Source organism: Eubalaena glacialis, chromosome 11 (assembly GCF_028564815.1).
Source record: "Eubalaena glacialis isolate mEubGla1 chromosome 11, mEubGla1.1.hap2.+ XY, whole genome shotgun sequence".
NCBI lineage: Eukaryota > Metazoa > Chordata > Mammalia > Artiodactyla > Balaenidae > Eubalaena > Eubalaena glacialis.
Genome location: NC_083726.1, coordinates 104,889,657 through 104,916,229, shown reverse-complemented (window position 1 = coordinate 104,916,229; position 26,573 = coordinate 104,889,657). Strand labels below are relative to the sequence as shown.

The following is a 26,573-nucleotide window of genomic DNA, read 5'->3' as shown; positions in this document are numbered from 1 at the left end:
TTCCTCATTCTTTTGCAGAGCATTGGTACAATGATTATGGTAGCCTGAAAGAAGATACTGTGGTGAGCAGATCGCCCCCAACTTCTTTAGATCAGAAGCACTCTTCCCGCATGTCTGAGTCCATTCAGGCTGCAATAACAAAATATCACAGACTGAGTGGCTTATAAACAACAGAAATTTATATCTCATGGTTCTGGAGGCTGGAAGTCTGAGACCAGGGTGCCAGTATGGTTGAGTGAGGGTCCTCTTCTGGGTGGCAAACTTCTAATTGTATCCTCACATAGTGGAAGGGGAAGGAAACTCTCTGGGATCCCTTATAAAGGCACTAATCTCATTCACAAGGGTTCCACTCTCCTGACCTAATCACCTCCCAAAGAGCCCATCTCCTAATACCATCACATTGGGTGTTGAAATTTAATATATGAATCCTGGGGTCACACAAACACTCAGACTATAGCACCCCAGCTGCTGGGTGTGTTGACAGATGACAGCTCTTAGCAGAATTCCCACTCACTAACTTCAAACCCAGAGATTGTCCTCTGCTACGGAGAGTCACCTTGCCCACACCCTTTCCTGTGTGTGGCTTGCATCAAATGATCAACATCAGGGTATAAAGGCCCCACCCCCATTCTCCAATTTGGAATAGTTCTGCAAGGACATTTCAGCACCAAAAAACCCCATGGGATGATCTGGATATTGTGTGACTATATCACATCCCAGCTTTTCCTTCTGCCCAATCCTACTTTCTTCATTTCCTCACAGGTCCTAAGAACACCCCCCAATAAACTTTCTGCAAGGAAATTCAGTATCAGAGTCTTCTTTCTGGGAAACATGACCTGTAACACTACATTTTAAATTAATTAATTAATTAATTAATTTATTTTTGGCTGTGTTGGGTCTTCGTTATTGTGCATGGGCTTTCTCTAGTTGTGGAGAGCAGGGGCTACTCTTCATTGTGGTACGCAGGCTTCACACTGAGGTGGCTTCTCTTGCTGTGGAGCACGGGCTCGATGTGCATGGGCTTCAGTAGTTGTGGCATGCGGGCTCCGTAGTTGTGGCTCACGGGCTCTAGAATGCAGGCTCATAAGTTGTGGTGCACAGGCTTAGTTGCTCCCCAGGATGTGGGATCTTCCTGGACCATGGCTTGAACCATGTCCCCTGCATTGGCAGGTGGATTCTTAACCACTGTGCCACCAGGTAAGTCCAACACTACTTATTTGTTAATTTTTAAATTCTTACTTCACTACAGCTGGAATTATGGCAAATCTCATCTATTTTTTCTTCCTCAAGCTCAGGCTAAAACCATGTTACTGTATTAAGACTAGTAGGTCTAATGTAGAAATTGAATCCTGCTATTAAGACTTAGTGCAACTGTTTGGACAACGACATATTAAAGTCTGAATTCCACACAATTTTTCAGAACCTATACATGTTGCTTAACCCCCTCATCCTTCACTCTCCCTTACCTTCTGCTCCTAGAGTCACTCAGATATTTCACTGTGAAACTCACAGAAACAATGACCTCTGGTTGCAGAATGGAAAGAAAAAGAATGACACCCTGGCCTATCTTGGAAATGATTTGAATGAGGGTGAATCTCATGCTTGTTTACAAAGGTATGATTTTAAAATACATTTGTTTCTTTGATTTCTTGAGTACCATTTCTTCAAAGTTTCAAAACTCAAAAGAAGTTTTAAACATTCTTCTTTTTCTATTCTTAGGTCTCTGTATGTAAAAGTGCTGTAATTAGGAGCATGCGTCGGATATATCTCACTTCCTGTTCTATTTTCCTTGCTTAGGAAACCAGATCCTTCCAGAAAGGTGAAATAAATAGGACTGGTTTCAAACTCAATTGTGAAGTAAAGTTTGTCCATGATGAGCCTCTCCCTTTTTGTGGTAGACTCTGTCCCTTTGTTGTTTCTCTTCCCTAACTCCGGGGCTCCTCAACCCACTGCCAGCCTCCCATCCATCCCTCTCCACAGCACCCCCTTCTCCTTTATCCAGCTTTCTCTGTCCTAAAGTTCTCTGAATCAGTCTGATGGCTTCCATGCTGCCTGTTGTCACTACAACTGAAACTTCCCTGTTCTATAGCTCATCACCCAAGGCCAACTTTTCTCTCTTAGGAGGCAATTTTGCCTCACATACTTGTAGTTGATTAGTAAGTATTTAAATGAATGAATGAATATATGAATAAATGAACTGTTCTCTAATAATGCACCACTTGGTACCCATCTTATCCCTACACACCCAACGTATACGTGTATTAATAAGGGCCTGATAAAGACAGTATGCCTTCCTTTGTAGCATGACCGAACTAGGTGAGTTGGGAGAGAAATCTCATGACAGGTGAGTGTGAGAGGATTGTATTAACCATATATTTCTGATGCTTTGACATCTGGGGCCTTGCTGACCCCGGAGAGATTGCTCCTCCCAGAGGTAGCCAATCCTAGAGGTAGTAAACAATTCGTCTGCTAGAGTTTCTTTCATATGCAAACTAACAAGTTCATACTCTGTACCCATACCACCTCCTTTACTGAACTCTCACAAGGCTCTTACACTCTAGGACAAAATCCATGTGCCCTAATAACACCAGGGCCATGTTCAAGGCAACTAGGGACAGCTTCTATGGCCCAGAGTCTGCTGAAATTATTCAAACCAGCCCATCCTGCTTACCCTGCCTTGACTGTTCCTTCCCACAAAAGCCACAGTGAAGGCTCTTGCCCATATTTCCCCCTTGTTTCTTCTGTCTCCTGACCAACGCTGGTGTTTCCCCACGTGGCCCTTTGTGACACGGCATGTGCCCTCCTCTTGGGCACTGTGAGTAACAAACTATCTTTTCAATGGCAATCATCTCCTGATCTGTTGGCTTCACCATACATGGATAATAATAAAGCCTACATTTAAAAAATTATTTCAAGGAAGGAGGGGGTGTAGCTCAGTGGTAGAGCACGTGCTTAGCATACATGAGGCCATGGGTTCAACTCCCAGCCCCTCCATGTTTGATTGATTAACAAAAACACAAAACTTTAAAAGTTATTTCAACTACTTCTCCTGAAGGAAGCCTTTCCTTTGCCATAAGTTCTGACAATTGGAGAAATGACCATTACCCAGAGAAGACAGGGTAGCATTAAACCAAAAAATAAAAGTAATGACAAACTTACTTAATATGCATTATCACTCTGGGATCTCAAAAAATCCTATGAATTATTATTGTATTATCTTCAGTGAACTGAAGTTCTAAGATAGAAAGTGGTTTTTCCAAGGTCACAAAGCCACAGGCACAGAAGACGTGAGACTCAAATACAAACTTTCCTGGCATTCCTCTGACTCATGCCCTCCTCCCACTCCTGCCTTCTGTTGTAGTCTTCCAAACCTTCCAATAGATTTTACAAAGTTCTATTGTATAACATCACCACTTCCTTCATCCTCTAAGGAAAAAAGTACAGCAGTCTTGCCAGCTAGGACCAATAAATGACTCCACAATGAAAAATAACTGTGATATATCTAGATATTTCAACAATAATATAGCCTTGGGAAAATGAATCTAGAGTCTTAGGAAGATATTACTCAAAGACAGAGAAGATCTAGAGATGACAGAAGTTTATAATACTAAGTCTGATCTTTAGTGAATGAATGAGAACCTTTATAAATCTCTTCTTTTGAAAGAAGTTCCATTCTTTGGTCATAACTCCTGTACAAAGAACAAGATTGACCGTGAAGAAGACAGACAAAAATATCCTTCAGTTCTGGAGAAACATAAACTGAGAAGGAATAATTAAATTAAATACCATAAAGATAAAAAGGCACATACAAAGTACTATGTATAATAAAATCGCTATTTGAAGGTAATCAAGCAGAAAAATACACTGTAAAAATGTAAGACCTATGGTCAGTGGTGACCATAGTTATTAGGGGGAAGACTTCAAGTAAAATAATTGAAACATTAACTCAATATTGAATAAAATATAGCTCATGGGAATTTATGTTTTAGCGTTTACCAAATTCCTACGATAGTCTGGAATCCCACTATTTTAAGCAAAGAAAGAGGGAACTTTGAAAAAGAGGGAAGAGAGAAAATAATAAAGTCAATCAAATGACTTGGAAATTTTTTAAAAAGGTGAAAAGTTTGGATTATGAGTATGGAGGAAAGAAGATTAGATAAGAGGGCTTAAGACCAACCAGCAAGGAGTTAAAGGTACTATTTAGTGATGGTGATTGGCAGCTGTTAAGAATTTCCACTCAGTACAGGTAAGAAGAAACGAGCTGTGTGGCTACTGGACCTCAGCTGGATATCAGGAAGAATTTCCTGACTGTAAATGTCAAGAGTTCTGGTTTGCAGTGTCAAAGGGAGGCTTCTGGGATGTGCCTATCCCAGGAATATTTTTCAGCCTTAAGCAGGAAACTGTTTGGGTGGTTTTCAGTAGACCTGTGGATGGATGGGATGGGCTTCTCAGGATCTACTGGTCTCGTGTTGCCGAGGGGTGTGCCATACACAGTTGCTTTCACAGAGTCCATGCCAACAGCTGACTCCCAGCTAAGGGGCCATGGAGTTTTCCCCCCAGGAAGGAACAACTAAGTCTTTCAGTCTCTGTTTCAGTCTCTTGGACCAGTCCTTAGGTATACACTGTAGTTTTTCAGCTCTTCAGCACTTAGGTACTTTGCTTTGGAGCCAAGGGCCTCCTGGGAACAATGTCTCATCTGTGTGTTGACAGTAACAGCCTGTGGGCCAGAGACACTCAGCCAAACTCTCCCTCCAACCCACAAGGGCTGGATTGCACACTTCACCTGCAGTAATCCACGTTTAGCCAGCCCCAGCTCGCCCCTGGGGCCAAGTTCCCCTCTACCCCTTCTCCAACCTTTTACCTAATTTGATTCCCATAGCTCCTCTGCCACATTTATACCAATCCTCATGCAAGATGGTCTCTACCAGCTCCCACCCCACCCACAGTGAACGATAACACAATAGTGGCTCATGGCCTGACTCTAACAGTAGATACCAAAGGGGGAGGTCCATTCTGCTGAGTTGGGTGGCGGGGTATTTATAAGAGGTTTGGTCTGCAAAGAGATGCCAGTCTTTTCCTATAACATGATGGCCTTTTATTTATCATGCAGCTGTTGATTTATATGGGGAGTTAGGAACTCGAAACAAGCATAGGGTTTTTACACGGTCTGTTTCTGCTGAGTTCAGAGACTTGGAAATATCATTTGACTTCTGGCAAAGAGACAATTTCAGAAAGGCATTTAAAACCATCTTTTTGTCCTTGGCCCTGAGTCAGAGAGGGACATGGGCTTATGAGGAAAGCAGAGTTTCAACCCTTAGGCAACCCTACAAGAGGTTGTGTGTAAGTCGCGTGCAGTATACGAATTCAATATCAAATGACACACCAGAACAATCTCCCTCTAGGAATGTTGCCCCTTCACAGCAGTAGTGCAGTATTTCTCATAAAGCCTCCATCCAGTGGTATGTATGACAGTGCATGGGCCTACTCAGTATGAATGCAGAAGAGAAAATTGGAAGGGTAGTGAGAGAGTAGAGGAAATTTAAAAGAAAGGGAAAGTAGAGTCAATGAGATTTTAAGGAACAAACTGGGGCTGTGTGTGTGTGTGTGTGTGCGTGTGTGTATGTGTAAAGCCTGGTGATCCTGTTTACTGTCTCTGAGGTTTGGGTCACCCCTTTTTATTCGGCATAAAGTAGCTACCTGGTTCTACGCAGAAGAAGCAGGGAGAAATCAGAGTTCCATCTTTGACGTCTTTTCTTCTGATTCATGATTTTCTCTCTGAAAAACACCATGAGACTGATATTCAGATTTGGAGTCCACTCTTGTTTTTGAACTCTGAGATTAGCAAATTGAGCTATTTAATTCCTCCTGAAAGTCCTAAATCCATCTTCAATTTTTATCTCATGAACTCCTCATATGGAATTTACTTGTTTCCCACTGATGCTGTACACAGAATGGTAAAATCCAAAATTCAGCTCCTTTGAATATGCAAGACATTTCCAAAAATGTTTTTGGAGTTCTGTTCCCATGACTATATCTTAAAAAGCATCCCAACTCTGACCACCATATCCTCCTATCCCTTTACTCTTTTCTTTTTTTACACTGATACCATTTTTTCGCCTTTAATATTGATAAAGATCAAGAAGCTTGAGAACACATTGTGTGGACAAAGTTTGGTAAAACAGACTTTTGTTTATATTATTGGGGGATGAGAAACAGCAAAAAACTGGAAACAATCTAAATGTCTATCAATAAGAGAATAGTTAAATAAATCATGGTCCATCAATACATTAAAATTCTGTGTAGTTGGTTAATAAACTATAAGAAAGCTTTTCACACAATGAAATGATACTTCATATTAAGTAAAAGAGTCAAGCTGTACAATAATATACAATAGTGTATAATACTCTATCAATTATGCAAAAGAAGAGGGTGAGTGCATGTATTTATATGCACATTTCCTATCCCTTTACTCTTAATCAAATCCAGTGGAGGTCAAAGAATTTTTACTCAACAGGAAATTAAAGGGACCAAGAGGGGAAACAAACCTCAACTTGCTTTACCTGTAGTCTCACACTTACCAACCTCTTCCCTTTCAGGAATCCATCACAAAAGTTTTGCACGTGCTCTACTGAGACTTCCGTTATGGGCAGTGTATCCCACACATCATCCAGAGTCTGGTAAATTGCCAATGCAGGCAGCTGAGACTTCTTCAGTTTGAAAAATGATATCACCTTCCCATTTTGCTTCACACCAGTGTCCACCAGAATAAAAAGAATCTGCAGTAGGAGAAGTTTGAAAAAGAAAGATCTCTCTGAGGTCCTGGGGAGGAAGAGACACCTTGTGATTGTTGGAGTTTACACTGATGGAATTTAGAGTCTGTGCCACACAATTTAAATCTTCATTGAGTTAAAATGAATTTCTTCTTATTTTGCATTGTTTTGGTTTTTTATCCCTTTGATCGGGTTTATTTCATTTTAAGACCATAGAACTGGAAGAGACTTTAGTGGTTAGCTAAGGGAGAAAGTATGGCCTATTGGCTAAATGTGGAGAATTCTTTTTAAATGTTACCTGTAGTATTTTCTAGCTGTGTGACTTTGGGTACATTACTCAGCTTCCCTGAGATTAGGTGTTCTCATTGGAAAAATGGGCTTTTGTTGGGGGATATTGAATGAGAGAATGGATTTAATATTTCTAGTACAGTTTTTAGCATATAGTAAGTGCTTGAAAACTGTTAACTATTTTATATTATTAAATCAAACCTTCTGCCCAAAGTGGAAATCTTCTTGATAATAGTCTAGAGAGTTATCTACATTTAGTAACACTGAAAACTTCCAGTGCTAGGGAAACAACCACCAGAAAGTCAGCTTGTTTTATTACCAGACAGCCCTTGTCATCGAGGTGTCTAATTCAATGCAGTAGGCTTGAAGTGGTTGAAGTTTTACTATTTCAGTAACATAAGCAGAACTGCACAAAGTAGGGAAGGGAAAGAAATAAATATTTATTGGACATCCAGTGGGCACTAGATACCTGACAGGTGTTTTAGATGAGAAATAAGCCCTGAGGTCTAAAACTTCAGAGTTTATAGCAAGGAGTAAATAAATCGTGACTAACAGGTGATTTTTATTTTCAGTTTCTTTGGGTCTCTATTTTCTCTGCACCCATCAAGGCATAAAAAAAAGAAATAGACTTACTGCTAATGGAAGATATGATTAAATACATCTTTAATAGTATAAAATACATCTTAAATTTTAAATCAGAGTAATGGGATTTATTATGCCCCAGTTCTCACTTTGTTATCTCTTAACCTTATGTATTTTCCTCATTTATCTCACCTCCCTGGTCCCATCTCCCTTTTTCTAGTGTCTTGCTGCTGAATATTCAAAAGGGTATTTCCCAGTCCAGACTTACCTTCCCCTGGAAGAGCTTAGCTGCTTCCTTGTATCTGTGCAAGCTTTCTTCATACTCTGGGGAGGCCTTGTTCATCATCAGTAGAAGATGAATTGGAATCATACTATTAAATAGGCCAATTACAGCCTGGGAAATTGAAATGTATTGAAGTAGAATGAAAGTGAAAAGGAGGGAAAAAAAACATTAGTGACAACCGGTGAATAGGTACACTGGAACATAAATGAGAGCTGTCCATCCATCACACCAGTGGCAACTCCTCCAAGATGGTTCTGAGTCAGTCTCACCCTCTGGTTTTCATGCAACTGTGTAGTTTCCTCCTCCCCACACTGAATAGGGCTGAGCTGAGTAACCAAAGGGATATTGCAGTAATGCTGGAGTGTGACCTCCAAGGTTAGGTCATAGAAGACATAGTGGCTTCTGCCTTGTTCTCACTCGTATCACTTACTCTCTTATACTGGTCACTCAAGCAGTCTTATGAGGAGATTCACATGACAAGGAACTAAGGCCTCCTGCTAACAGCCAGCACTGACTTGTCTGTGATTGAGCCATCTTGGAAGCAAACTCTTCAACCCTAGTCAAACCTTCCCATGACTGCCTTCCTGACCAATGGCTGCCACTTCACATGAGCCCCCAGATTTGCAGCACCTAGCCCTAGCAACTCCCAAACGGTTGACCCACAGAAACTGTGCGAGACAATCCATTTTTTTTCTGTTCTAAGTTGTTAGATTTTGGAGTAAGCTGTTATGCATCAATAGGTAACAAATACACCGTGGAACATTTTAGTCACTTTTAAACCCCTTTTCATGTTGCAAGAGCAGCCAGATGCACTTAAAATGTGGACTTTGCATGTTAGTAGTGTATACTTTTGAGTGCTTACGATGTGCTGGGCACTGTTTTCCGGTCTTTATGTGTAATAACTAATTTAATCCTCAAAGTCCCAGTTTTATAAAAGAAGAAATTGAGGCCCAAGATCTCCTAAAGTCATGAGAGTGTTGAGCTGCGATTCGCAGCAAGCAGTGTGGCTCCAGAGTCCATGATCTTAACCATCAAGATGTACTGCCTCATACACAGCTGATGGCAAATCCTCAACAAAACCAATTCAGCCCTCAGCATGGTTGAATCAGACCACCTCAGGTCAGCCACAAGGTAAGCTCTTCAGGAGACCAGAAGCATTGGCCCTATTTTGCTGATTAGAGATGGTCATTCCCCAGGAAGTTGTTGGTGATGGAGGGGAGGGGACAGCTGTGAACCGGAGGGAGGAGAGAAGATAGAGTGTAAAACTATGGCACAGGTTCCCTTCATTTCCCTTTCCTGAAATGGTGCTGCAACTGTCGCTATTTTAAACAAAATCCCATTCCTTTTCACCCCTCCCTTCTAAATACAGAAAGCACTGCTGTAAAACTAGCATGTGCACAAGAAGAGAGTGTATGGTGTGTTAAGGAATCTTTGGGCAGAGTCCCAGGGTGGTGGGAAGGGGAGCAACTAGGATCCTGCCAGAAGCTACACACTACTCTGTAGAGATTTTTTTCAGCTCTACTGGCCAACATGTAGGTAAGGAGAGTCCAATGAGTTCTTTCCCAAAACTTTCTCCCTGGAGTTTCAAACCAGGTCTTACATTTTAAGTTTGGGAGATTGGATGCTAAATAATTGTCTCTTGTTCTACTAGATCCTGCTACTTAAATTTAGACCATGCATCTACTCTCCTAGAGCAGAGATGGAGAATAAATCTTGAGAAGAGTCAAAAAATCAAAGCTGAGGAGTCAAATGATATAGTTGTCTTAGCAGAAGGGATTGAACACAGCAGAAGTGATTAGTTTAATCTTAATAGATTAAACAGCTGGATTTTCACCTTGAAGCCAAGTATTGAGTGTGTGCCTTAAAACTGCACAGGAGGCCAAGTACATGGCTGTGACTTTCTGCCCAGTTGCTACTGGTACAAACCTCTGTTCCAGCAACAGATGAGAAACAACTATAGTAGTGTGGGCATGTCACCAGTTGAGAAAAACACTACTTTTCGGAAATGAAAAAGTCACAATAAAAGTTGAACTTGCTTCTCTAAAGAAATTCTTTCCTAATTTCTTCTTGATGTGATTTGCTGTCACTACTAATATGGAACTTAACAAATGTCATTGTTCTATAAGATGAGAGATGGACCAGGCATCAGAACTCAGGAAGGCTAGTCCTTGCCTCTGCCCTCGTTCGCCTGCAGAACTCCAGGACCCTGGACCATAAGCTCAGGTACCGGAAGATCATCTTTTCTGGTCCCACATGCACTCCTGGCAGCTTTATAGACACAATGACCAGAACGATGATGGTCAAGGAGAAAAATTCCTTTTCAATTTATTGCTGCCAACACCCCTGCGGTGCGTGTGTTTGGAATCTTAGCAAAAGTGGAAATGGAGTCACCATTCCACGGAGAAAAACATGGTGTGAGAGGCGGACAGGAAATTAGTCAACAGGAAAAGGGGTATTTTCTGTTGAAGGCTGTGTGGGGCAATGGAAAAACCACAGGACTCAGTCAGACAGACCAGTCATAAAAAAATCAGGGACAAGTGGATAGGGCTGTCACTGAAGCTCAAATTCCTAGTCATATGGCCTTGAGGAAGTTACTTCACTTTTCTGAACTCCCGTTTCCTCTCCAGTAGAATAGAAATAGACAATATGAGCTAATGCATCATCAGTTAAATTTTCTGACTTAAAAGATGCCTTTTCCACTTACTGTGTAATCTTGAATGTTGTTTGGAACTTGAGAGTTCTCTATAAAATGGACATAATAATTTCCTCTCTTCTACCTCAAAGAATCTCTGTGAGTATTAAATGAGAAAATGGTGTGAAAGGGCTTTGTAAGTTCTAAAAAGCATGACATGCATATAAAGTACTGTTACTAGAGAATGCATAGCATTTCTGAGCTGATGTAGATCACTGGAAGTCAACACTCCATCAGTCTATGATTTACGTTCAGGAAGGCAAAAGGCAGGACATGTAAGGTAATGCTATAAGCTGTAGGGTGTTAGAAGGCCAGCAGGACAGCTGGACCAGCACCTTCACCCAGGTTTCAGGCAGCATGCAACACCCAAGGAAGACAAACCCAGAAAGAAACCTGAGACCCCTTGACGATCTAGGCCAGACCAGGAAATGTTAGTTACTAGTCGACAAGGAGATAGGCACAGAAAATGGGAATAGGTGTATAAAAACTTTAAAGAAATTTTGCATTATTGCGACATCCAAATATGTGATCGGTGGGCTTTGTTTTTAAACATTTCATTTGTCTATTAATTTACATTTATTGTATTTTACAAAAATATTGGTCACCAATGCTTTAGGAAAACAAAATGGACCTTCAGCATTTTTGCAATTGTGGCAAGCTCACAGTCTTGTTGCCTTCACTGAACTCTCTCAGGCAACCAAACTCAGAAGTTTTGAATTAGTCACCTCAGCACTGCACTCTCTCTTTCTTACTAGTCATGTGACGTCATTTAACTTTTCTGTTTCTTTCTTTGTTGGGTAGGGACAAGTCTATCAACTTAAGGGTTGTAGAGGGATGGCAACATAAACAACTAGGTGTTCAATTAATGGTGGTTAATATTATTATTGGTCAAAAGATCAGAACTCCTGGAGGAAAGGATTTCTGCTATGAAGGCAAGTACCCTCCCTGACATACGGACTTAAGGGTCTGCAGACAGGGGCTATTTACCATAGGGTTATACTCTGTCACCAAGTGGAGGTTGTTGCTCTGAATGAAATGGCTTAACTTGGTAGCATCCATGCTTTCAATGTCTTCACTCTTTAAATCCAGTTGTTTGTTATCCACCTGGGTCACACAAAAAGGATAACATTGTCACTGTCTTCATGCATCAATAAATGTTTCTAGACTATTTACCACATGTCAGGCACTAACTAAAGCTCTAAAGACAGAAAGGTAAATAGGAAATGTTCCCTGTCCTCTAGGAACACACTGTCCTGTGGGACACAGAGAAGTAAACAGAAACATCACACAGAATGTGGCTAGTGTCATCACAGACCCATTTGTCACCTAAGGAAGAGCAGAAAAACTCCCAGGAAGATGAAGCTCCTGAAGAATGGCTAAGACTTGTTCAGATGAATGAGGATGGGGATGGGATTTTAAATAAAGAACAGTATTTGCCAAAGGCAAAAAGATGTGAGATGCCCATTCTAGAAGCTGCAGTTTGTTTAGCTTAACTCTAGCAGTAGATGTTAAGTGCGGGTAGAAGAGAGACATAGACAGTGGGGTAGGCAGGGCAAATTCCTAAAGAGCCTTGAAGTCAAGGTAAGTAGATTAAACTCTAACCTGAGGGCAAGGGGAGACACATACAGGATCAGATTTATGTTTTATTTATGTACCCTTCTAATGTGAAATAAAACACACATATAGAGAAAAGCACAAAACAGAAAATATAAACCTCAGTAAATGATCACAGAGCAAACAACTGTGGAACCACCACTCAGGGAAAGAAGTAGAACATTGCCAGAATGCCTGAAGCCCTCTGTGATCCCTTCTAATCAATAATCCATTAGTTTTCTGCCAAAGTGACCATTATCCTGACTTATGATGACCATCTTCATCCTTTCCTTTATAGCTTTACTGCTTAAAAATTCATCTCTTAATGTTATAGTCTAGTTTCATCTTTTTAAAAACATTATGTAAGTGGAAACAAACTATTTTTTGTATGTGTGTCTCAATTCTTTTGCTTAAAATTTTGTTTATAAGAGCCATCCATGTTATTGCATTTAGCTATAGTTTGTTCATTTTCCTTGCTCTATAACATCCGATTGTATAAATATGCAAAGCATTTATTCATTTTACTACTGATGAAAATTTAGACTGTTTTCAGCTTCTGGTTATTAAAATAATGCTGCAATGAACACTCCTGTTCATCTCTCTTGGTACTCATGTCTCTATATCTGTTGGGCATGTATCTAGGATTAGGATTTGATTGTAGGATATGTGTATTTTTGACATGTATTTTGATGTGTGTTTGGGAGACAATGCCAAGCTATTTTCTAAAATGGACAATAATGTACATTTGCATCTGTACTGTTGGAAATGTCCCATTGTTCCACATCCTTGCCAACACGTGGTATTATCCACCTTTCCAATTTTATTCATTTTGTTGAATATCTGGTAGTATCTCACTGTGGTTTCACTTGTATTTCTCTGATTAACCAGTTGTATATCCTCTTCTTTGAAGTGTCTGTTCAAGTCACTTGCTTATTTTTCTATTGAGTTGATCCTTTCTTTGCTGATTTGAAGATGTTTTATATATTCTGGATATGAACCCTTTGTGGTTGTATATTATATATCTTTTCTCACTGGGGGCTTCCTTTTAATGGTGACTGCATATGAACAGAAGGCAATTTCAATGTAGTCAAGTTATCAACCTTTTCCTATAACTCGTGTGTGCTTTTGTTTTGTTTTGTTTAAAGTGCTTTGACTACACCAAAGTTTTGAAGATATTCTCTTATTTTATCTCCTAGAAACATTATTATTTTGTCATTCACAATGGATCTAAAATCTACCTGGGACTCATTTATTCTTCCTTCTTAAAATGATGCTTAGATTCTGATTTTTAGCATTACTCTTCTCTAAAATACACATTAAAATCTCCATATTTCCCTTTATAAGGCTATGGATGCCTTCTAAATTCATAAATTTTATATATATGTTTTATTATCATTCAATTCAAAATGTTTTCTAATTTCTGTTCTTATTTCTTCTCTAACCTATTGGTTATTTAGAAGCGTATTTTTTAATTTCAAAATGTAAGATTTTGGGGTTATATGCTTGTTTTTGATTTCCAGTTTAATTTCTACATTTTATTTTTATTATTTGTCAACTTCTGTATATGTGATATGTGTCCTTAAAATTATGCATATACTATAGTTTTTGAATACAGTATTCTGCATATGTTCATCAAGACACTTAGTTAATTTATAATTCAAATTTTATATATATATATATATATATTTTTTTTTAACTTATTCTCTCAAGAGAGGAGTGTCAAAATCTCCCAGTATGATTGTGGATTTAACCATTTTTTCTTACAATTCTGTCAGTTTCTTCTTATATATTCTCAAGTCATGTATGCAGATTTAGAATTGGTAAATCTCCTGGGCAAATTAAAATTGTTGTCTTTATGAAGTGTCCTTCTTTACCCCTAGGGATGCTTGTTGCATAAAAGACTACTTTGTTCATACTAATATACTTATACCAGCATTCTTTTAGAAGTGTTTACATGGCATATCTCCATCCTTTTACTTTCAATCTATCTTTATACTTTACATATGTCCCTATTTTTTAAAACATTGTATCTCTTGTAGAAAGCACATAGTTTTATTTTTAAATCCAGTCTGATAACCTTTGCCTTTTAATTGGATTATTTTTATATAATGTAATTACTAATATATTTAATTAAATATGCATTTTTCCATTGGTTCTGCCTGTTCCAAATCTCATTTTCCTTCATTTTTGGCCTACTTTGAATCCATTGAGCACTTTTTATTATGCCTTCTTTCTCTTTTTTGACTCAGAAGTTACACACGCTATAATTATTCTCCTAAGGATCACCAGCATGCGTTACAACGTGCATACTTTACTTACCAGAATCTAATATTAGCTGGCAATTCTACTTTCTTCTTGGATAATGCAGACATTAGAACATTCTAATACACTTTACTTCCTTGCAAATCAGTCCGTGGCCCACACTCAAGACTTACAGGCAAAAAAAAAAAAAGACTTACAGGCGATTATTGTTCTGTGTGTTAATTCTAAATCTCACAAGACATTATTATTATTGTTATATAATCAATATACATTTATGCATATATTTACATCTTAGTTTCTCTTCATTTCTTCCTGCATTTTTGAGCTTCTATCTGGGAATTTTTTCCCTCTGCCCAGAGAACACAGTTAGTATTTCCTTTAGAATGAGTCAGATCTGTTGGGTGACATATTCTTTCAGTTTGATTGTTTAAAATATGCTTCTTTCACCTTTATTTTTGAAGGTTATTTTTGCTGGGGGTAGCATTCTTTGTTGAGAGTTATTTTCTTTCAGTTTTTGAAAGATATAATTATTGGTATTCTGCATTCCACTCTTTCTATTGAGAAGTCATCTGAGAATCTTAGTATTACCCTTTAAGCTTACTTTGAAGGTAATCTTTTTTGTCTGATTTAAGATTTTTCTCTTTTTCTTTGACTTTCTGTTATTATACTATGGCATGGCTATGGGTAAATTATATAGATGATACATATATATAATTATATATGTGTGCAGGTGTATGTAGTGTGTGTGTATATATATATGTGTATGTGTGTGTGTGTGTATTTATATATTCATATATGATCAGAGGCTGAGGTGACTCGAATCTGTGCTGCAGCTCTTGGGAGGGCTGATCTACTTATGGTTCATCTTTGATTTTAGGGTATTTCTCTTTAGGGTCCAAAGTAGAACAAAGGATGTCTTACTAGTTTTACCTCCTACTTCCTCTTGTGGTCCCTGAACTCCAACATTTAATTTTCTGGCTCCTTGAATGTTGCAAAAATGCTAATAAACCTCTCAGCGTCTCTGCTGCTCCTTCTAGAACTGGCTAAGCCCCCCAGATGAAAAGCAGTCCAAATACAGGGTTCATCTTTTTGGGTTTCCATTTTATTTTAGATCTTAGCCTAGACATACCCCCTTCTCTTGCTAGTTCTCCAAGGTCTTTCTTTAAAATATTTTTTTTGCTCAGCTTTTTCAAAAAAATTATCTTTAGTGGAAGGGATTGTCTAGTTACCTGGTCTGTTATCCCAGATTTGCATTTTAGAGCTGCCTTTCCATGATACTCAGGTATGTTGAAAGATAGGATGTCATACTGCCAAACATTGTTCCCAGAAGTTTCCCATTCCCCTCCCCCATCTCCTCATGCCCATAAAGACAGAAGATAAAACTTCCATCACCCATAGCAACTATGCCTACAGGTAAAACTGTCAGGGCCAAATCCTGCACAATTCTGCTTCCTGAAATAATTTGGGTCATTTTTGAGATCCTTGGGCCACCAACACTTGAACACCTCCTTAACCCTTTCCCTTTATCTGCTATCTTATATCAGTCCTACCCCATCAGATCTTGCCCTGGATCAGAACCATCTTCTATTTTTCTCTTTTTTTCTTCAAGGTGGTCTCTCACTGGGTTAGTTAAAAGCAATATGAACCTCCAAGAAACCCAATGCACTCTTTATGGTTAATTGTATTAATTCTGAGTCTATTTAGTCATATCTGGGTATTTCTCTTATAATCCATTTGTGTTCAATTATTTGTTGAGTGCCCCCTGTATGTTAGGTACTGAGGCCCAGAAGTGCTGACCTCACTCAGATGTCAATTTAATCACTTTATTTCATGATTGTTTTTCACAACCCAAACTTATGAAATACATAAATGCCGAGGTACAGCAAATGTTTGTCTTTCAAAAAAAGAATTTTGAAAAAAATTCATCGAAACCACAGGATATTTTAAAAGGTGAACTACTTTTGCATATTTAATTGTTTTTAAATTCACACAGTTTGAGTAGAAAGCTTGGGGCAGAAATATAAAAGCAGGAGAAAAATGTCTTCCTAGGTGGAGTCCTTGCCCACCCTTCTCCCATCCCTCTCCTCTAGTCGGTAGAGAAGAAAGTGAACACAAAGGATCTTAAAAGCTGCTTAAGGCCTGCTTTGCCACCTGGCATGTCTCCTTCTTAAGGCTTTGCTAATTGTGCAACCATCAAAATCATCATTGTAATCACAGCCAGTGTCCTTTTAATCTTTAATACGTTTAAATACTTCCTGATTATTTTTCTGGAAACTTGCAGGCCTGGTGTCTAAGTTCAGGGGACAGAGCTGTGGTCTGAGCCAGGAGTTCCTACCCTTCTGCTCCCTTTTCCAGGCAAACCCTCACATTTCCCAGAACAAGACGAACAGGAAACGCCAGCTCCTCCAGGTGTTTCAGGACTTAAGGAATGCTGTATACTGGAAGCACCGCGGTTAAGCGGTGATAACATTCTCTGAGAAGCAAAGAGCTTCAATAAAAACCACCCTCCTGAAGGCTTTCCAGTTGGTTGGGCTTCTTTGAACGAAACATACCCGATTATTTCTCTATTTCTTAAACCAAAAACTCTGGAACGTTCATGTGTAGGGTTCCTGGAAACAACATTTGAAAGGAATTCTTCCTCTGTAAAGGGAATTTATTTGCCTAATGCACTGGAAAGAAAACCCAACCCTGGAACCAAGAGTGGGGGAAAATTTTTTATATATTTTGCCAGTTTTTGGAAAGAATTTTCCTTGAAAAATCATATTATTTTTCTCCCCAAGAAAAGAGGCACCAGAATAAAAACAGTAAACAGTAAACCAGAAACAGTAAACCAGAAGGGTTGTCACCTTACAATATAATTTTGAGGTTCCCCGAGAGAATCAGATGTGGATTATGTTTCAGACACTGTGTCCTACCAATGTATTTCATCACTCCTTTTCTGTTTATTAGTATTCCAGCAATATTCTTTTGAATTCTGCTCAATTTCTCTAATTAACAACCCAGCAGTTCATAAAACATATTAAAGTTGTCTTAGTTTACACCAGTTACAATATTAAATATCTGGGCTATCACGGAGAAATCATTTGTTTAACAAATGCCCTCATGTCTCTGGGTTTGTTTTTTTTGTGTGTTTTTTTTTAACATCTTTGTTGGAGTATAATTGCTTTACAAAGGTGTGTTAGTTTCTGCTCTACAACAAAGTGAATCAGCTATACATATACATATATCCCCATATCTCCTTCCTCTTGCGTCTCCCTCCCTCCCACCCCTCTAGGTGGTCACAAAGCACTGAGCTGATCTCCCTGTGCTATTTGGCTGCTTCTCTTGGTTTGTTTTTATAAGCTGCTTAGCTTACCATATACTTGGTAAATATATACTTTAGAAAAAATATTTAAAAATTTGACTTATCTTACTTCTTGCCTTTCTTATCAGTTTATTTTTATGCACTGGTTTCTTCTGATTCTCTGCTTGGAAAGGTACATTTCTTATAATAGGTTTCCACGGAATAATTGTGAAAGGCATGAAAGGATGCCTCTACTGTGTTTCCATCACTATCCCATTGGGTCAAAGTTAGGCTAATTATATCTCTTTTTTGGCATGTGGGATCTTAGTTCCCCAACCAGGGATTGAACCTGCAACCCCTGCACTGGAAACACAGAGTCTTAACCACTGGACCACCAGGGAAGTCCCTATATTTCTTAAAATAGAAGTGATTGAGAATACTCAAAATGAGGTAAACATTCAAACAATATCTGAAATTCCAGTTTAGGACAGGCTCATGGTTTTTTCAACATGGGATTACATCTCTGTTGGGGCAACATTAAGAGTCCTATTGAGAGTGGTGAGGGTTGCTATCACTCTCACAAAAGACAAGCTCTGTCCTCACACAGACAGGTTGTCATACACAACTTACTATTGCTCCATTTTACGTTTTTCCCAATCGCATGTATATAGTTGGCCTGCACTGTTTTTGCAGGTGATGCGTTCCACAAATATAGCATTTGCCAGTCTCTCATCTCTCCAACATAGCTGCCAACTCATATTCCCACTTATTATTTCAGCTTATTTCTAAACACGTTCTTACAATGGAAATTTACTGTAGGGACAAATTCTGCAATTTCTTTGTCAAAATATGCCATGCCTAGATTAGCTCTTGAGAAATAATCCTGGAGTTTGATTAAATAGTGCCATGGAGATAGAGAAATGGTTTAGGAGAAAGTGTGTTTCTTTTCTTTTCTTCTTTTTTTTAAGTCTCTAGAATGAGGGGCATTAGAGTAAATAGAATCTAGGAGTAAAAACATTGGTTTTCTTCAGGGTTAAGTACTGTAGAAAGTCACTATAATATGGTAGAAATGGTAGCTTTGGAGTCGGCCATGCTGGGGATGAATCAGGTGTCTGTGACTCTTTAGTTGTGCGAGTCTAGATACTGGAATCAATCTCATGCAACTTTAGTTTCCTTATTGATCATGCAAGGATGATAATAATAATTTCATCAGAGCCTTGTGAGAATTCAATGGTAGAACCTTGGGGAACACCTGGCAGAGCGCCTATTGTAAATTAGGCAGAAAAACAAACAGATGAATTTCTAGACCTTAGATGAAAGTAGGTACCAGAAGATTGCAACTGGCTCATGTTTCCCAATGTCAAAAAGAAGAGTCTTAACTGCAGACGCCTACATGGCGTCTACATACATGCCTCATGGGCCTACATAGAGTCCACAGAGACCAACTGGCAGGAATCAATAAAGACCATGTCCATCATGTAAGGACATCCATTAGCTCCCAGACCACCCCTGCAGGACTCAGGAATTGACCGTTGTTTCTAAACACTAGGATCATCTTCTGAAGGGCACGATCGCATTGTGTGATGTTTTTTGAACGTGTTAAAAGCAGAAACTAACACACCATTGTAAAGCAATTATACTCCAATAAAGATGTTAAAAAAAAAAAGTTTTTTCAATGCAAAAATTTGAAATACACCACAATTTTAAACCCCCCCCCCCAAAAAAGAATAGTCTTGGTTGATGTTCTTTAAAAAAAAAAGTTATTCCAAACTCCTGAACAATAATCCTAGTAAAATTTGGACTGAGTTTTTGAAAGTGTAAACTGAGAAAAAAAATGTTTATCTAAAAGCTGTCACCACAGAAGCTGAACCTGTCCCAGACCTGCCAATGGAGTAGGGCAGAAACCGGGGTGCTTGTTTTTGGTATGGGACATAAATAATCTTGTCCCCAGAGGTTCCAAGAGTTCATTCGGAGTAGGTCTGTCACTAGTGGGAAACAACAAACAGATTCTAAAGGAGAGCAAGCAGCTCTGGGAAGTCATCAACAGGGCTTTGTAAAGAATAAATTGTAAACAAAAGTAGTGCAGCCATTAGAGGTTGTAAAGCCTGCAGAGACATTGGAAGCAACAGCACTTGTTTTTCTTCCCCACATGCGTATCTTGGTGGTACTAGGACTTTAAATCAGGCTTTCATAAGATCTATAAACAACAAACTGGGAAAGAAGTACTTGTGGATCTGTAGCTAATTAGAATTTTTGTACTGATAGGTTGCTACAAATAGTTCAACAGTACAATGAATTGCATTAGTGTAACCTTCCATATCTTTTTTTAAAAAATTTTTTTACTGAAGTATAGTTGATTTACAATGTTGTGTTAGTTTCTGGTGTATAGCAAATTGATTCAGTTTTATATATGTATATTTTCATATTCTTTTCCATTATGGTTTATTACAGGATATTGTATATAGTTCCCTGTGTTATACAGTAAGCCCTTGTTGGTTATCTATTTTATATATAGTCTGTATCTTTCTCACCAAAGCTCTTCACAGAAGAGTTTGATTTCATCCTATTTTACAGTGCAAAGCTGCAACTGCTGTCCAGGTGGGGGAAGAATTGCTGAAGGGACTCAGTCACCTTCAGACATATTTTTTGGGAGTGAGTAAGTTCCTGAAACACTTTCTGAGTGTCTTCTAGGTACCAGAGACATACTGTAGACCTTGGAATACAAAGATGAATAAGTCATGGTTCCTGCCCTTGAATAGCTCATGGTCTAGTGGGGTAAAAGGTGAGACAGACACAGAAATACATGACATGCCTTATAAAAAGTGGTAAATGAAAACAGAGACATGGACGTTTAGAGGAATAGTTAGGCCAATTTGGAGATTCCAGGGAGGCTTTCTGAAGGATAAGCTGCTTGAACGGATTCACTGGAATATGAGGGTGAGGTTGTGACAGGGGCCCTGCTGGGAGCTGGCATTCTGAGCAGAGAAATAGCCTGTGTGACGTGGTAGAACTACACTGTGAATAGTTGGGTATTGAGAGGGTAGAGCCCAGGGTGGGAATGTGCTAGAAAAGGGAATGGAGAAGTAGGTAGTGCCACATAAAAACTACATGTTTAAATATCTTGAATTTGCTCTCCTAAGATATGGGGTATATTGAAGAGTTTTTAAGAAAGACGTGTCATCGTCAAATTTCCATTTTATATCCATCATTGTGATACCAACCTGGAAACTTTAAGAAGTAGTAAGGGGAGATCTATTAAGAAGGTATTGAAAATATTTATGCCAAAGATGCTAAGAATCTAAGCAAGGAGTGAAATGGAAAGAGTGGAGGAGAGCATAGGCTCAGTAGGGTAGGAGGTATGATTGGCAAAGATTAGATACTGAATGAACACAGCCATTCAGTAAGACAGTGTTTTAGTGGGAAGAATGATTCAGCAGGTGCAGATGACAAATTCAGTTTTGATAAAGTGAAGACTGCAGTGCCTATGAGGATATTCAAACAGTTATATCCAACAAGCATTTGAATCACAGGGGAGGTCCAGGCTAGTGGTAAAACATTCCAAATCCTCAACAAATGCATAATCGTCAAACATGAGAAAGAATTATATCACTGAAGGATTACACATTCATTCAGTAATTGATTCGTTCACAGGCAGAGTACAGAGGAATTTAAGGCAGTGAAAATACTGGGATACAGTAATGATAAATTCATGTCATTATATATTTGTCCAAAACCATAGACTACAGAACACCAAGAGTGAACCATGAAGTAAACTATGGCATTTGGGTGATTATGATGTTTCAGGGTAGTTTCATCAATTGTGACAAAGGTACCACTCTGGAGGGGGATGTTGATAATGGGGGAGGTCATGTATGTATGGGGCAGGAGATAATAGGAATCTCTATATCTTTCTCTTAATTTTGCTCTGAACCTAAAACTACTCCAAGTAAATACTTTTTCAAAAAGTAAAAAAAAAAAATTATTCATTCACATATTCATCTATTCGCCAAACATTTATGAGTACCTGCTACATGACAGGCACTTTTAAATGCTTGGTGGTTGAAGTAATGAACAAGACAGCCTTTGCCTCCATGGAGCATGGATTATATAACCTAGATTGGGAAGAGCATTGGGTCAGGCAGTAGTATGGGTGGAGGAAGAGAATATCCCAGGGAGACGAAAAGAAGAGGTGGACCAGGAGAAGGAGGCTCCTAGGTCAAGGAAAGAGAGAATATTAAAGAGAAAAGAGAGGCCAACAATGTCAAATATGGCAGAAATGTTCAGTAAAATAAGACTTAAACAGTATTCATTGGATTTGGAAATATGGAAGCTACCCTGAACTGGATGAAAGCAGTTTTAATGGAGTGGTACATAAACTAGGTAGTTTAAGGGCTTAAAGAAAGTTGGAGACACTAAGTAGAAAATACATTTAAAAGACAGTTGGATGAGGAATATGAGATAGATAGGATGGAGGTGAGAGCAGAATGGACCTTCAGTCCAGAAATCTTGAAACTTTAACTTTTGCTCAGTTTCTCATTTCCAGTGGACTCTGGTGATTTTCACCTTGGTGTTCCACCAACAATGTAAACTCAACAACAAAATAAAGCATCAGAAATCCCTATTTCTGTTATGCCCTCACTATTCCTAGGTACCCTGGCTTTAAACCTCGCCTCCTTTCCATAATTTTGATATCTAATCCTTGCAGGACCTGCCTTTTCTTCACTTTCTACTGCTACCTCTTTGCTACAGATCCTTAGTACATGATCTATTTTGTCAGCCTAATAAAAGTTCTCTCTACTCTTGTCTTTTTGCCTAACAATCCATCTGACTCATTGCTGCCAAAATAATTTTGCAAACACATTTCTGTTCATATTATTCCCCTGATCTAAAGGCTTGAGGGGCTGCCTAGTGCCAAGCAACTTAAGTGCAAACCCATTTGCTGCTATTCAGATTTCCTCACAATATGGTTCCAATCAAGCTTCTCTGTCTCTTATTCATTTGCCCAAAACATGTTCCCTGAGATCCAGTCAAGTTGGCCTGATCACTGTTTCCCAAGTTTATTTTTTTTTCCCCCATGTTGGCCATGAATTCTCCTCTATTTTGTCCAAATTTTATCTGTTCTTTAATCCCAGTTCAGTTGTCTCCTTCATAATTTATTTTGGTCAGAATTCCTACCCTGCCTTTATCATTTGAACCCTTGTAATATTTTATCCATGGTGATGCTCTTTGTATTATAGATACGTGCATATTATGTTTACAATCTCTACTATATTTGTAAGATCTATGAGAGGGGAGAATATACTCAATGTGTTTTTATTATCATTATCTTGCATAGCACACAGAGTAGTTGTTACCACATGTTTGATGAATGTAAGCGAACTCTCAAAGGTATGAAAATATAAAATTTTAGAGCTCACAATGACCTTACTGATGATATGGTCAAACCCTTTTATTTTATAGATGAAAGAACTGAAGCCAAAAAATGTTCAGTGACCTGCCCAAGTCACATGGCTGGTCGGTGACAAAGCAGTGCTCCAAATCTTATGTCCTGACCCTCAGTCCAGGCTTCTTCCCATTTCGTGACACCACCTGTTTAGGAAGCTTGAGTTGAGCCATCGTCCTTGTCATCATGGTCCCTGACTCAGGCAGCACCATTAGTGTTCAAGACCTAGACTCCTTCCTGGTCTCAGAAGTCTGTACATCCACAACCCAAGGAAAAACTGGTAGAAGGCTGGAGCTGCCCACCTGACTTACCAGACGAAAGAGGGAAATGGTGTTCCCAGTAACACTGTAGTGGGCCAGAACCTCGGAGGCAGTGCTGATTCCAAATGACACATCTTGGAAATTTTTCACCACACTGTGGAATAGGGACACTGCTGGTACTTCTAAATCCTAAAAACGAGAAGAAAAAACCCCACAGGTTGTTTTTGGAGGAGAGAGACAGAGAAACAGACTAGGGAGTAGAAATGTGTTCACTCATATCAGAAATCATAGTGTCCAGTGAGACAACATTGACCTCTAAAAATGCAGGCTGGATTTGCAGCCACATTGTTGAATTTTCCAGGCTGGGTGGGTTAATAGGTAACTATAACATTGTGGCTAAGCCTGGGACTCCTGTCTGGCTTTACCATAGAACTTGCAGTTTATTAGTAGCTGAGAGGGGTCTCAAAATCATAGAGACCTGCAGAGTTGGGCTGCACTATCATTGATATACCAGAGGGGGCAAATGTTTGGGGAATAATTTGTGGAAGAAAAAAGAAATGCAAAAATCAGAAATAGGTGCTGTCAAAAGGGCCAAAAAAGAAAATAATAAAAATAAGAGAAATTAAAGTGGAAGCTTAGGTTTATTAACAAAGGCTTGTGTAGGATGTAGAGGAACAATCCTCTTTCCACTGTGTGTAAGCCATGAAGATACTGTTCATGCGTTGGTCCAATTCTAGAACCCAGGCCTGCAGGACAGAGCAGGGAAGCCTATTCTGAGTGATGATTCCAGTCCTTCTATAGCAAGCTGGCATTGTTTCCCTGCTGTCATGGGACCTTTGTCCTCAGCAGCTCCAGGCAATAAACTATAGAGTGAATGTATTTGTCCCTGACATCTCTCTAGCTAGAGAAGTAGATGTGCTAAGAGAAAAGATCATGGTTAGCCTTGCATCTGGGGTCAAGCAGAGGGAGTTGGCACCTTGCTCATCCAAAAGGGTGTGTGGAGTTCATTCGAGGTTATGAACGATTGTTCATCAAGGCTTCCTCTTTTTTTATTCTGCTCCTTAGAATGGAATTGCTCGTGAATCAAACAACGACACCCGGTGGTCATTTAAGTTATTGCACCCAACTCCACTTGGCACTCCTGCCTGTCTGAGGGTGGCTGTTTTTGTCTACAGTTCAGATCTCTCATCACTGAAAAATTTGCTCCCTGGTCTTCCTACCCGACTTACATGTCATCAAGGCTATTTCCAGCTGTGTACACAGAATAGACAGGGTGATGATGAGTTGGAATTAATGAATGGAAAGAAGACAAGAAGGTCTGCCAGGAGAGAGCAGGCGCTTGATCAGCTGTGAGAATCTCCAGATGTTACCTCCAGAGAAAGAGAAAAATGATGGAATGATGCCTTCTCCTTTATGGCTGCTTTTCTTAGCCAGGAAGCCAATCTGGAAGATGGAGGCTAACACCTTCAATATATAAAATGCCATCCTTATTCAACATTTCAGAGCAAACAAAGAGAGAGAAGCATGGGGGACTACTTATTTGGTAAGAGGCTCTAGACTGGAGGCAACTATTGACAAATGCGTTGCCTGGATGATAGAAGTTGGGTTACTCTGGCCCCTGCCTCAGAAATTCAGATACTGTCCGAAGCTTCAAAGCATCCACAGATGGGGAGACACAGTCGGCAGTCTCAAAACTCTTGAAGCAAGTGTGAGGAAGACATAATTCAGAGACTGGGAATGTCTAGAAATTGAGAGATCTTGATGGACAAGCTAAAAGCAGACTCTGTACCCTTTGGCTGCTAAGGCAGTGTCATCTGGCCAGCAGGTGACTAACGCGGCTCCCTTAAGGTAGAATATTTCTGGTTCTTTGGAGGGATGACAGCTGGGGGTATCTGGACAAACCTGGAAGAAGCCTATGACAGCCACCTCAGCAGCAGCGACGAATTCCATGGCGGCTTGGACATCTGTGAGCCGCACGGGTTCCCGGGCGCCGGGACCATCTAGACAGAGACAGAGGAGGGTGGTGGGGGGAGAGTGAGAGAGAGACAGAAGGTTTGGGCGTCCTGAGTGGAGAAGAAGCAGCTCTAAATCATAGGGGCATCTCTACTTTTTCTCTTCATACTAAGGCCAATGAGATTTAGGAGTGCAGTTATCATTCCAAGGCTTTATTTATTTATTTTTTACTAACATGGGGAGGGGGTGTCCACACAAGATAGCCTATTTCTGAAGGAGAATGCCAGACTAGGCGAGGCAGATCTTTGTTCAGCATCTCCTGGGAAGTTTCCTAGGTTTGGAAGACAAATACCCAGAGCCTTATCGTGTTTCTTTCCCTTCTTCCAACAACACTTTCACCCCATGGTGCTCTTTTCTTTTACCTGAGGATTCCTGAACTTCTGCAGCAACTTCCGGGGATAGTTTGCATGTGAAGAGACATAACAGATACAGGCATCTGGACGGCATGGCTCCCATTTTCCTGCTCCTGGTCCTGCTCCAAGCCCCGGCCGTGGTGTCTGAAGCTGCTGATTCAGGGCAGCCCACTCTTCAGTTGACTGTGGTGTTATTCAAGCTCTGGGAACTTTGCAGCTGGCTCTGGGATGGGGGACCTTCAACTTCTGAGATAAGAGATGGAGTTCAGTGACAGGGCCTCAGAACAAAACCAGCTAGAAGAAAGTCAGGTCAGTTCATTTAAATAAAATATTCTATGCCGGGTATTGAGCTATGCACTAGAGATACAATGATACCTGTCACCTGATCACCTCTCCCGGCCTAGATTGTTTATGTGAAAAATGGGCAAATGAACAGATCGTTTAAATATAAAATGGAAAGTGATTATAAAATTGGGAAACTCATAGGGTGCTAGGAGAGGATGAACTAAGGACATTTTAAACACTGGTGGGGTCCAGTGAAGGCTTTCTTCCTGCTGGGGATGCCTAAACAGAGTCCTGGGTAAATAAAATTTTACGAAGCAACGAAGGTGGAAAGGGAGTTTCATGTAAAGAGCCAAAGCACAGAGATGTAAACGTGGTGTGAGAGATAATTATTAGTAATTTAGTATTACCAGAAAAGGGAATGATAAATCCAGGCAGAAAGGCACGCTGGGACCAGATCGCAGGGGGC

At 39.6% G+C, this 26,573-nt stretch overlaps 1 protein-coding gene and 1 non-coding gene across 2 annotated transcripts; one reads left to right on the top strand and one right to left on the bottom strand.

The window, feature by feature from the left end:
• Positions 1-96: 96 nt before the first annotated feature.
• On the bottom strand, positions 97-26,104 carry ERP27 (endoplasmic reticulum protein 27). The gene is made up of 8 exons (XM_061205673.1): positions 25,832-26,104; positions 25,359-25,456; positions 23,508-23,645; positions 11,603-11,719; positions 7,909-8,034; positions 6,579-6,776; positions 5,698-5,775; positions 97-129 (listed from the first exon to the last, which is right to left on the bottom strand). The coding sequence occupies exons 1-7, from the start codon at positions 25,923-25,925 to the stop codon at positions 5,728-5,730; spliced, it is 819 nt and encodes a 272-aa protein (XP_061061656.1). The 5' UTR covers positions 25,926-26,104; the 3' UTR covers positions 97-129; positions 5,698-5,727.
• Positions 2,920-2,994, top strand: TRNAA-AGC (transfer RNA alanine (anticodon AGC)). Its single transcript has one exon. It is a non-coding gene; the product is annotated as a tRNA-Ala (tRNA).
• Positions 26,105-26,573: the final 469 nt, after the last annotated feature.